This window comes from Teleopsis dalmanni, chromosome 2 (assembly GCF_002237135.1).
Source record: "Teleopsis dalmanni isolate 2A chromosome 2, ASM223713v2, whole genome shotgun sequence".
NCBI classification, from domain to species: Eukaryota; Metazoa; Arthropoda; class Insecta; order Diptera; family Diopsidae; genus Teleopsis; species Teleopsis dalmanni.
In genome coordinates, this window is record NC_051847.1 from 217947930 (window position 1) to 217960475 (window position 12546).

General features: G+C 31.3%; 1 protein-coding gene across 2 annotated transcripts in view; it reads right to left on the minus strand.

Moving 5' to 3' along the window:
- Positions 1 to 1026: 1026 nt before the first annotated feature.
- LOC119686408 (kinesin-like protein Klp98A) overlaps positions 1027 to 12546 on the minus strand; it is a 38037-nt gene continuing 26517 nt past the window's right edge. Inside the window, exons 3-14 of one of the 2 annotated variants that reach the window (XM_038100986.1) lie at positions 8654 to 8967; positions 8405 to 8574; positions 5941 to 6361; positions 5642 to 5878; positions 5063 to 5572; positions 3759 to 3932; positions 3197 to 3319; positions 2947 to 3060; positions 2691 to 2875; positions 1698 to 2617; positions 1419 to 1597; positions 1027 to 1356 (exon numbers count right to left, since the gene is read on the minus strand). In XM_038100986.1, the coding sequence (XP_037956914.1) occupies positions 1114 to 1356; positions 1419 to 1597; positions 1698 to 2617; positions 2691 to 2875; positions 2947 to 3060; positions 3197 to 3319; positions 3759 to 3932; positions 5063 to 5572; positions 5642 to 5878; positions 5941 to 6361; positions 8405 to 8574; positions 8654 to 8967 (3590 nt within the window). In that variant the 3' untranslated portion in view covers positions 1027 to 1113. The remainder of the gene's footprint in view (positions 1357 to 1418; positions 1598 to 1697; positions 2618 to 2690; positions 2876 to 2946; positions 3061 to 3196; positions 3320 to 3758; positions 3933 to 5062; positions 5573 to 5641; positions 5879 to 5940; positions 6362 to 8404; positions 8575 to 8653; positions 8968 to 12546) is intronic. The other variant, XM_038100987.1, reaches the window with a different exon arrangement.

Consider the following 12546-nt stretch of genomic DNA (forward strand, 5'->3'; position numbering starts at 1 on the left):
ATTTTGCTTTTCATTGTAGCTTTGATTTGAAAATTGAAAAAAAATTTAAAGCAATATGTGTTATAAAACAAAATTCAATTAATATAGCTAAAAACAAATTTATAACAATGTTATTACATTATAACAGTTAAAAAAACAAGTAAATGAAAAATCTATCCAAGATAGTCAAAATATTAATAGACAAACTATAGTAAATAGACAAAAAATATTAAATAACTTTTATACACCAAATCAATTAAATTCCTATTCACAAACACATACTAGTGATTTAAATAATATTTAACGTTATACTTATAGCTCATTCAAAAAAACAATATTTATAGTTTATATATGTATAAATTATATGTAGTATATAACAATATAGCATATCAATATAATATAACAATATAGTATCAGAATATAGTACATTAATATGTTATGACAATATATTATAGCAATATAATATCGCAAAATAATATAGTAAATTAATATCGCAATATAATACAGCAATAAAATATCGCAATACAATATAAAAATATAGTATATTAATATTTTAATGTATATAATACACATTTTACATCATACATAATAAACTATATTTATGTAGCTGGCATAAAATTTAATATATCTTTATAGTTAAAAGATAACATTAGAACATTAAAGTAACAGTTATGAAATGTACACATAATTTGGTATTAAAATAATTTTACCATTATTTATATTAAATTAAAGGCCATATGTTTAACACTGTGTCATACAATTGTGCATAATAACAAACTTTATATATCAGTTTTAAAAAAATAAATAGAATATATTATTGTTAATAAACATTTTTATATATTTTAATTATACTAATATACTAATATCAAAAATAAAATATCTTTCTCAGAAATATATAAACAAGTATATATGAATAAAATGTTAAAGAATTGTGTTTTATAATTAAAATGCTAATTCTAATAAAATATGCATAATTAGAACTCAAAGTACGTAACAGAGAGTAAATTGTTAATTTAATTAACAATCAACTGCAGCCGTCAGCATTAACTCCTTGAATCACATAACTTAGAATGTAATAAATATAAATTAAAAGACACACTGTAGGCAGGAGATAATTCAGCAGTAGAGTAACTATTATCCCGTCCCGTGCTTGCCGTTCTCGAACAAACCTTTCTTAAAGAAAGGCGACAATTGTGCCAAAGTGGCACGCGTCAAGCCTGGACCTCCTGGTCCCTCATATATAGGACATTGCGGAATTTTTGTGCAAACAACAAACAAACGTCTAAGGTAAAGTTCTAACAGACGTCTTCTATGTTTAGCCACAGCTTCACTATTTGATGCAAACAGTTCACGTCGTGGAAATGGTAAGACACCAATCTGCAACAAAGACACAATTGCTTTAATTAGAAGAAAATATTTTAAAAATTTTATTTACATACTTTTGCACCATAGCAATGCTTCATGCTCAAATGTAATTCCCTGAAACGACTATAACGTCGTAATATGTTTAGTTTACCATCTGGCAAAACAAGGCGTATTTCATATTCATAATGAGTTTGTTTGCCTGCGCCACGTATAACAAAACTGGGTATGGTAATGAAATGATCAGTACCTTCAGCTAAATAATAAATTATTATTATTATTATTATTATTATTATAAGTGATAAGGGATAAGTAAGTTATTTTATATACTCGTATAATACAAAAAGTCAACTTACGAAAATCGCGCATAGATGGACAGGAACGTGTCATGCTATTTGTGTATATAGAATCTTCCATGGGTATAGAGCTCATGACACTTGAATGCATTATAGATGGGGCCGTTTCATAGTTTGAATGGTGATTAATATCGTTCTCATTTGCACAGCATTGAGCATGTTCCTCATTAGTTGAAAGCTGTAATTCCTTTTCAAGTTTGATATAGCAACGTTGCAGCTCTTGTAGCTCTGCAATTTGCTCGTCGAGTTGAGATTTATTAACATTCATTTCAAGATTTTTCATAATTAAAGCTTTTTGTGTAGCAATTTTTCGTCGTAACGTATGCATTGAGCAATACGGTCTCGAACCGGTCTCTGAATTACGACTAAGCTCACATGAAGAACAAGAAGCTGTTTCTTCGTCAGAAGTACGTGCTCCACTGCTACAAACAACACTACTAATAACATTACGAATATTTGTGGCATTTATATTATTGCCGAGATCACTTGACAAATAACCATTAATATTGCCATTGCCATTACCATTGCCGTTGATATTTTGTAGTGCTGGTTTACTTGGTTCCAAACAGACGCCACTATCACTCATAACCGGATTTGTGACTGTTAGGTTACTGTTTGTATGCGTACTTGCGCTGCTACCAAGTGTGTTGCCACTAGTGCTATAGCTAGAAGTGCTGGTCGTAGCTTTCTCAGTCGAATTTGTGTCATCATCTGCTTCACAGGATGTAGAAGAGCAATTGCTGACAGGTGATATTTGATCACCAGTTAGTGTGACCGAACCAATTGAACAACTCGAATTTGATGTATGGAAAGTATCACAAGTTTTGTACGTATCTGAAACTGAAGCCTCCGTATCTGTCTGTGCATCAGATTCAATAGTTGTTGTGGTAGTCGTGCTCTTGACCAAATTTAATTTTAAACTTTAAGAGAAAAGAATTGTACAGATGTTAAATTTGCAAAAAAAAAAATATGAACTATTAAATAAAGCATTACTTTTGTTTTCTGAGCTGCAGCTGTTGTACTTCTGCCTCTCTTTCGTCACGTTCGAGACGTAATTGCTCCAATTGTGCTTGTATCTGCAACATTTTTTCGTCCACTTGGGCTATTTTATTTGTGCTTACATTGAGTATGCGTTCCTTTTCAACAATTTCATCATCGAGTTTGTGAATTTCTTCATTCTGTGGAATATATGCAAAGAAAATATATATTTCATTTATATAAAAAAATATTAATAATCAAGTTTACTCACATAACGTCTGACGGTTTCTTTAATATATTGTGATGCAAATAGATCAAGTGAGTCTGATGCTTGTAGCAATAATTCATCATTTAATGGAGTTGTTTCGTCAATTTTAATGCCATGCTATAAAAAAAATTTACAAAATTATTAGAGAATAGAATTTTTTAGATTTCTATCTATACATTTCAAATACTATTCAAACTACAAACAAACTATTTAAACATTTCTACATGCTTTTTTTTTTAAACGGCACACAAACCTCATCTAACTTTCCACAATCTTGCAATTCCTGCAACTCTTTCGCTACATACTCAGAAAAATCACGTTTCTTTGAGTCGAGCTGTGTTTGAAATGCTGAAATTTGTCTACACACGATATCAATCTAAAACGAAACGAAAACAAATAAACACAATTCAAATAAATAAAAACATTAAATAAAATAAGCAATTTATATACATAACGTAAACAGTAAACAATAAACAATAAACATAGAACAAAGAAATTACATTCCAATTAAAGATTTGAACTGCGATAACCCTTATCGCAGCTTCAAAGTAATACGTGCTTAAAGAAAACAATGACAATAAGAAACACTATTTAAAACCATTGACCTTAAAGTTTAACTTATAATTGTAAGAAGTTCTTCTTCATTACATTGTCTTAAAACTAATGTGAACAACTTTAAGACTACAATGCAACATGCAAAAATTTAAAGAGGCCATATATATCTTCCAGTAATCGATTATTATCCACAGTGTCCGCATCATTCGTGGCCTGTACATTTATTCTGCAAATAATTTACAAAAAATATTTATTATTACCTGAACTTTTTCGTTATTCTTTTCCCATAATAACATGTCTTTTCGAGCCAAAAGTTCCTTTTCTCTACAACGTAGAACTTCCAAACAGTCTGATTCTTCTTTGACTAAGCGCTTTAGCTCATCAGTCAGTTTTTGCACTTTATTTTTATACTGATCATGCATCTGAACTCTTTCCTGAAAGTAAAATATATATATTATATTATCTAGACACTTTTCAACATTTTATACACTATTTAATATTTATATAGCTGTTTTTTCTAAAATCCAGTAATATATTCAAAATAAAACTAAACTAATATTTATATTTGTATGTACGCTACGAATATCAATTCCAGATAGACAAATTTGATTTTAAAATAACATAACATCAGTACGGTCGAATATTGGTAAGGGCTGTTCATACTCCACACCGAAAGAATAACCTCTCCTCTTCGAGATCACTGTTGTTTGATGAATAGGTATGTAAGGCGTCTCACTCGAACAGCAAAAACTGCCCTTGCTCAATTGAAGTCAGAATAAAACCACTAGCTTAACAGTTCCTTCTCAAGCATAAATATGTCTATTCCCAGCACATGACCCAATGACAACTCTACTCTACATAATGTCGCCTATCTGCATTCATATCCAAATATGCAAATAATTTCGAGTCCTATTAATTTATAGCTTGGGCTTGTTGAAGTGACAAGATTCCTTCATCTAAACCCAGGTTTCATTCAGCATTCCTATCAATTTTCTCATCCTTATTCTTACGTATGACTTTCCCAACCTACCCCCATTGAAAAACGGTTTACTAGTGGAATATGGCCACAACAACAGCAACAAAGAAACCTTCCTCATCCTTGCTCTTACATTACTACATATTACTTCTTCCGTCCCGCTTTATTATCCAGTGTCTTGTCAACATTTTATGAATTTAGTTTCAGGTCGATATTTGTCTACAGAATTAATAATAAAACCTTATATTATAGGTGTCCATATAACCCCACGCTAAAAATTTTTTATGCTCTTAAAGATATAATAGATTGTTTCGGTGAACTTAAAAAAATTCTCTGCTTGAATATATATTTATTTCCTAATCATCTTCAGAAATTATTTATGTGAAATAAGTTTTTAATTAAAACCTTATTTATGCGGTTATATTTTTAGATCTTCAACAATATAGATAAATATATGATCAGACCAACAGGGTTAAGGCAAATGTACAAGCCTCCATTTTGCATTTTTAGCAGATTATATTTTAAAGGATTTTGCATTTTCAACAGAAATATAAATAACATAATCACAGACTCATTAAAAGCACTTACAATATTCAACTGCTTTAGCGCATTTTCAATAGTTTCCAGTATTTTTCGATTTTCATCTTGCAATTCGGGATCATCACGCGTCATTGGTTTTGTAGGATAATATTGTCTTTCACGTTTTGGTGGAGTACTAGTCATGCTAGTACTCAAAGCATCTTCATCAGCATAAAAACTCGAACTGAGCAGATTTTCACGCGAAGAAGTTATCAGTGATAAACGCGACATATCCAATTGTGAACGACTAAGATCTTTACGTAATTTCGCCGCTTCAGCTGGATTATTAAAGCGAAATATATTGGTACGACCCAATAAAATAATATCACCCTGCGATATATTTGTTGGTTCATCTATAAGACGTGCATTCAACCAACATTGCGCCATTAAACGTGGATGTAAAGTAATTACACCATCTCTTAGCACAATGCTACAATGTTGTGGTCGTATTCCATCACCAGTCAATTCAATATCTTGTGGTATATCGCTATCATCAGTGCCAATAAGAGTTTCACCTTCCTAAATGCATTCACGAAAAACAAGTGGTTCAATAATTTATGTTAGCACTAATAAAAACACAAAATATACCTTTAAACTATATAGTGTAACTCCTGTCGTCACATCATTATGTATGCCTATCAGATGTGGCATTTCGGAATCCAACACAACGCCAACTCCCGACTTACGTAAACCTAAACTCTTTTGCTCTTGCAATATAGATTGAGCTTCTTTCCACTTCTCCGTCCACTCTTCTGTTAATACTTTTTCTTGTGCTTCTTTCTTTTGCAAATCTTCTAGCATCTTAAGCGAAGGTTGTAGTGAATGCTATGGTGTGGAATAAAATCAATTTTATGTATTGCAGAGACTTTGAAATTTATTTCACTTACAATATCACCAGTTAACATAGACTTCAGTTTATTGATCTCTTCACGCAATTCTCGTATAAGTTTCACATTTGCATCCTCATTGATTGTCGGTTTGTTAATAATGTTCTTGGCACGATTGGCATAACGTAACGTACTCAGTGTTTCGCTGTAATTGCAATCTGCTGGCGATAGTGCTGCTATCATAATCGTTTTACTATTGCCTCCTAGACTGTCCTTCAACAGCCATGTCAATATGGAATCACGATAAGGTACATAAAGGATACGTTTCGATACGGTGGTTGTGTTCAGCACATAACTCGTTGTTGTGCCTGTTTGCTCCGCTAACGCTGAGATCACACTGCCCAGCGTCACGAGCGATTTATTAATGTGAGCCCCTTCTTTCAGGCGTTGACCAGTTGCTCCAGTCGCGTTGGCACGTTCACTGAAATATATTACAAAAGCAATTTTAAAACTTCATTTCAATTCAAAAATCGCATGTTAACTACAAGAAGCAAATCGTTACTTATTGTTTCAGTTTTATGATTTAGTTTTCATTACTAATCACTTTATTACCATTTTTGTTACATGAATTTTTTTATTTTTTTAATTGTTTAACTGATTGATATTTAAATTGAGGTGTAACAAAACTACCTTTCAAAACCATAATTTCCAAAAAACCATTCATTGAAGAATGCAAAAAATATTAAATAAAATGAAGAGCTGCATGCCATAGATTAGCTACAAACTATTAAATAATAAAAATAGCGTTATGAGAAGTTTGTCTAGAAGTATAAACTTATCTATTATATTTGAGGGAGGGACTAATGAATACTCACATACAATTAAATGATTATCTATTCAATCGAAAGAACTTCCTACTGCAGCAATTTGACAATGCAAAATCAGTGGTATGTAAAATATCTTTGGGGATGATGAGTGACAACTGATCGTCGTAGTTGACGAGTGGTTACGGGACATAGATTCGGCCTTTCTTGTAAGTTGGAGGTTCAGATCCCTACAGGTCACCACAATAACCTATCAGTGGTATCACAATGGGTTCATGTTGAGGGCTTAAGTGAGCTGGTTTTTTGCAAGACGTACTGCTGCTTGTATATAAAAACATTTAATAACAATACCATTTGATTTAGTTTTCTGTATTTAACGTTTATCAAATGTAGTCTATTTAAGTTATTCTGCTAAAAAAAACACTTCATCCTACATTGAGATAGGTTTAATCCAACTCTTTAAGAACACCTACTGCAGTAATTCCAAACAGCATTAAGAGGATAAAAAGATAAATTAAAGTTAGAAAGAAGTTAGGAAAGTAAAGTAAGAAATTAAGAAAAAAATAATGAGTACGGGCTTTGAAGGAACCAGGTATATTAAGTCTAGTTCTTGCAATATTAATATATTAAACTCATTTCAAGAAATTTTTTTCATAGTAAGATAGAGTAAGAAATTAACTTATTTTAAGGAGCTTTTTATTTGAGCTAAGTTATATAAAGTTAACAGGCGATGATATGTAGACACACCTATAAATATTAGAGTTATGACTGCAGTCTTAATAGCAAGAAATATAAATGGATTACAAAATATGAGCTTACAAGACATGAGTTTACAAAATACGGGCTTACAAGATATGAGCTTACAAGATATGGGCTTACATGGGTTGGAATGAGGTATCAAAATTAGAATTATGACTGCAGTCTTAATTGCGAAAAATATAAAAGAACTACAAGATATGGGCTTACAACATATGGGTTTACATGGGTTGGAATGAGGTATCAGAAGATAGATCAAATAAGAGAAGATAGGTCTGTTTGTAATATTAGTGGAATGAGAATATATAAGTATTTGCTTATTAAAACCTGGATTAAGGTGAAAGAATTCAACCATTCCAATTAGAAGGCACAATAATCCAATAGGTCATAAATTATTGTGTGAATTTGGACAAGAAAGAAGAGAGGCGACGCCATGAGGTGTAAGCAGCAATTGGAATATTTCTAAATTTGTTGTTGGCATTAAAAATATTTCTTTAGGAGATTAGATATGGTCTACACTACATTTTGAACTGTTGTATTGAATATTGACATATAGAATAAACAAAGTATAGTTTCCTGGTAACTAAAAAAACAAGAATGTAAAATACAACCAAGCTCTTAGCAATCGATTTTATATCTTAATCATATTCTCAGATTCACTGCTCAGACTATTAAACTCATTCATCACTTGAGCTTACAGTCTTAATCGTAAATATTTTATATATGGTATTTAGGTATTTAAAGCGATCTTTATCTATCCAACCGTAAATCTTAACCGTCTTTTTGTTAACAGTTATTTGACTTTGTTAGTATGCAGAACAAGACTACCTCAATCTTAGATTTACTTATTCAAAATTATAATTTTTTTTTGTTAATCTTATACATATTAATTGTTTCATTGTTGAACGATGTCAAAACGTAACGAAATGGAACGAACAACAAACCTTCCCGCCAAATCCACCAAATGTATTTTAGAAACAGTTTCGCTTGGCATGTCATTCATGAAGACAGCCTGCACAAATGTTATCGTAAAGATGGCATGACTGCGACTGCTGGTATCGTTCATATTAGTACTGGCAGTTGTACGCTGCATATTGCCACGCGTAATACATTCCTAAAAATTAAACAAAAAATAAATATATTACACTTATTAATTTAGACAAATAAATAAGTTATGCAACGCTATTGTATACCTGAATTTCATCAAAATCGGATACAGCATGCTGTGATAGATTCTCCACGTATGGACCCAGTGTACGATGTTCACGTACGCGTAAACCATGTCCAGTGGTTTGTGGTCCAAGTAAGTCTTTTACGCGTTCGTTATAGATTTCCAGATAGCTCGCATGTGTTTTATAACCAGTGCCAGACTCTTGACCAACACGCATACGCGCAAATAGCTCTTGACAAATGCGCGGTATGAGACCGGGATTATCAGGAGTGCCCATCATTGTAAATGTCTTACCAGAACCAGTCTGTCCATAAGCAAAAACGCAAGCATTATACCCTATAAAGAAAGAAGTCAATATTTTTATTAAATTTATTTTTAGAAATACAAAAATTAATATAAATTAAGTTGAATGCGTATACTTTATGGTGTCATGTCATGTTGTGCCAACGATTTTAAGTTTATGTACATGTCATATCAGCCTCCAAAAGTAAAAAAAATGTCGACCCTACGTGACACAACAGAAGTTGTAATTGTTCGCAAAGCAATTAACATAGTTTTTTATAAATAAATTTTAAATTCATCTTAGACAATTTTACTGCGGTTTCCGAATGCAGCTACAGTAGCGCATTAAGTAAAACAAAGCAAAATTTTACACAAATAACATTTAAGTTTTACAACAAATGATAAGATTATGGAACAATAAGATTATATAAGTTTCTTGGATCTGATTGTAATATCCTTAATAGTTCTAAAGAGCTATTAAGTTCTGGAAAGTAAAAAGTACAGTATTACATTAAATAACTCAGCAGTCATTGTAGCACTACACAAGATAATTTACAACAGCTGTAAATACCTATAAGTTCCAAAATATGGCAACACTAGAAAATATTTCCAAAATGAAGAAGTTCACCAATTGCTACCAAGATGGAATAATATCTCATGAGTAGATACGCCGACAGATTAGTGACTCTTTCAATCTTCTTCTGTCTTCCAGCTAAGACAATTGCCTGAGTATTGTCTGAAGATTTTAACATTAAAAATCTTTATGCAAACATTTCCTAAAAAAATGTTTAATAAAATTATTTTCTTAGTGTTCAGTTTTTTTTTTTTGCTACAAGTAATTGGCACTTTCATGTTTTTTTTCTATATTTTTATTGATGCAGTTAACTGACACTTTGGCTATTTATTGAATTTTATTTTGTTACGTTCTTTTTAATGTTGATAGTTCCTGACAGTTGGCAATTATTTTAACACGTACATTTGAACCAGTTTGTGTGGAGAAGACGTTCATCTCATAATTAAATTTTTTCAATCATTTTATTAAAAATTAAAAATCTTCTAATAAATAGTTTCATTTTATAATGTCGACACTTTCAATATTATTATTAAAACATGTTAAATAAAATAAATCAAAGAGACGCCCATTTTTCTGTTGCTGTCATTTCTCAGAAAGACCTCTCTGTTTCTCTTATGATTAGTTTTATTTATGTCATTATCTCACACCGACGGTTTTGTGGATTTAATTCCACGTCTACATGTATTATAACACTAGTCGGTTTGTGGAGTATTTTAATCTATCGTATTTGTTTTTCAACATGTCAACATTTTCAACACGTATTGAATAGAATATGTTGCGTTGTGTTATCCTTAGGTGTACACTACTAATGGTTCCAGTTCCAGAACACCAGATTTTCATATTAAATCAATACGTGGCTTTATCATTGTAAAAAATGATGTTATCCACTGAATATCTTAAACTATTCATGTAACATTAAAGTACTCGATTCATTAAAGGTTCCAGTTCCAGACCACCAGATTTTTATTATATCAAAACGTGGCTTTATCATTGTAGCAATTGATGTTATCCACTGAATATCTTAAACTATTATTTTAACATTAAAGTACTCGATTCATTAATGGTTCCAGTTCCAGACCACCAGATTTTTATTATATAAAAACGTGGCTTTATGTTATCCACTGAATATTTTAAACTAAAACTTAATAAGTTGTCATCTAATTAGTACACTCCGCTACCGTTCCAATCTAAAAAAGAAAACAAAAGATTGTCTAGCGCGACACATTGTCAACTTGCAAGTCGCGTGATATGTATACGGTGACGCTTGCGTTGCTCCTACCGCTAGAAAGAAGCGCCAATGTGACACAATCGCATATTTTTCCACACTCTGAATAGAGGTGAGTATCTATTTCCAGTTTCATTTACAATATTTTTAGTTTGGATTTTTTATAGCAATAATGCGTTTGAAGTATTGTAGCGTGTGATTTCATGAGGTTTACATCGAACCAAAGAAAAAGCCAACAATAATAAAAAGCGTGATTTTATTTCATTTATTTTGGATTTTATTACATTTTAATTTGTTGCACACTTTTGTTGTAAAATGTGTAAAATGTGTAAAATGTGTAAAATGCTTCAAATTTTTGGTATGCGTTATACGCCATTCAGAAAGTATCTACAACGTGCTGTCACTCCAATATCTTGTGAATACTTTGCAATTGGAATTGAATTTTAATTCAATAACTCAACACAACATGTCTAATACATTTTTAAATACTTTTTGACTTATACTCGTACCATACAGACAAGATACATATGCAAAGTTTGCTTTAATGGATTTTGGTATGCAAATTTTTTACTCATTAATCGGTTCCGACTATCTGTATTTCTTTCTACATATCTGTCTAACCGTCCGTCTACGTCTACTTTACGCTTAAGATTTCGCAAGCGAAAGTATCTATATGCAGTTTTCTTCGCCGCTTTGTAGATTTGTTAAACGCGGATTGATTAGTTTTTTGTAGGTGTAGACATTCAAATTTATTGCGGTCTTAGTCTTAATCTATGTTCGTTTACTTTAAAAACTGCCTTTGATAGAGTGAAAGCATTTATACAACAAATTTTTAATATACATATATTAATTTAACGCATTTTATAGTAATAATATTTTTTTTACAATAAATTTTTATAATTTTTTTATTGCAATTTGCCAAACTGCAAAATTAATGCGATACAGACACGCATTTTGGTTTTGTAATGTTTTTCCTTGTACAATATTATAAAATCACTTTTTACATTTTCCAACTATAATTATTAGTATTATTAATAAAATTATTTTATTGCATATAAAGGAAATGACTTGCTGAACTAAATTAGATAAACAACCTAAAAGACTTCCCAAATCAGTTCTTCTTATTATGATTAACTTCATACCTACCAACCTCAATCAATCTTCGTTCTATATTAACTTATTTTTTCATTTAATTAATTTATTTATTTTTATTAGTAGTAATTTTTTTAATTAATTGAATTTTTGCTGACCATAGAGCTCTTTTGAATATTGCTAAATACCCATCAACAGTGGTCTTGGTAATAATTCTTATATTTAATTATTTTTTGAGACTACAAGTTCCAAGATTCTTACTCGTGCCCTGCCAAATTTGAAGCTCAAAGTCAGAGCTCCCTAACCAACTGACCCAAACCCGTACTACTTGACTTTTATGTTGGCACATTTTTCGGGAGTTTTGTTAATTTGCTGTGAAAGTTTTATTTTCAAATTCACTTGCTTTGTTTGTATTAGAACGAAATTATTTAAGTTGAGCCTTTTCCGAGTTAGTGCATCTGAGCACTTTTACTCTATGATGGCTGGGGGATTTTTGCAGAGTTCCACACATTTCACTGACTACTTTGAGTATTCCTCATAATCTTCGTGATTATTCAATGTTTGATCTTAGACCTGTGTAACGCCCCGTGCAGTTAGTAACTACTCTGAGATTAGATAGTGGTAAGTAGAGCTCTGTCCCTTATGTATTTTTTGACCGGATCTATTTTAAGGTCTCTTAGCATGTCATTCGTGCGAATGTACCATGGCACTTTGAAGAGCCTTCGGAGAGCCTGACTTTGAG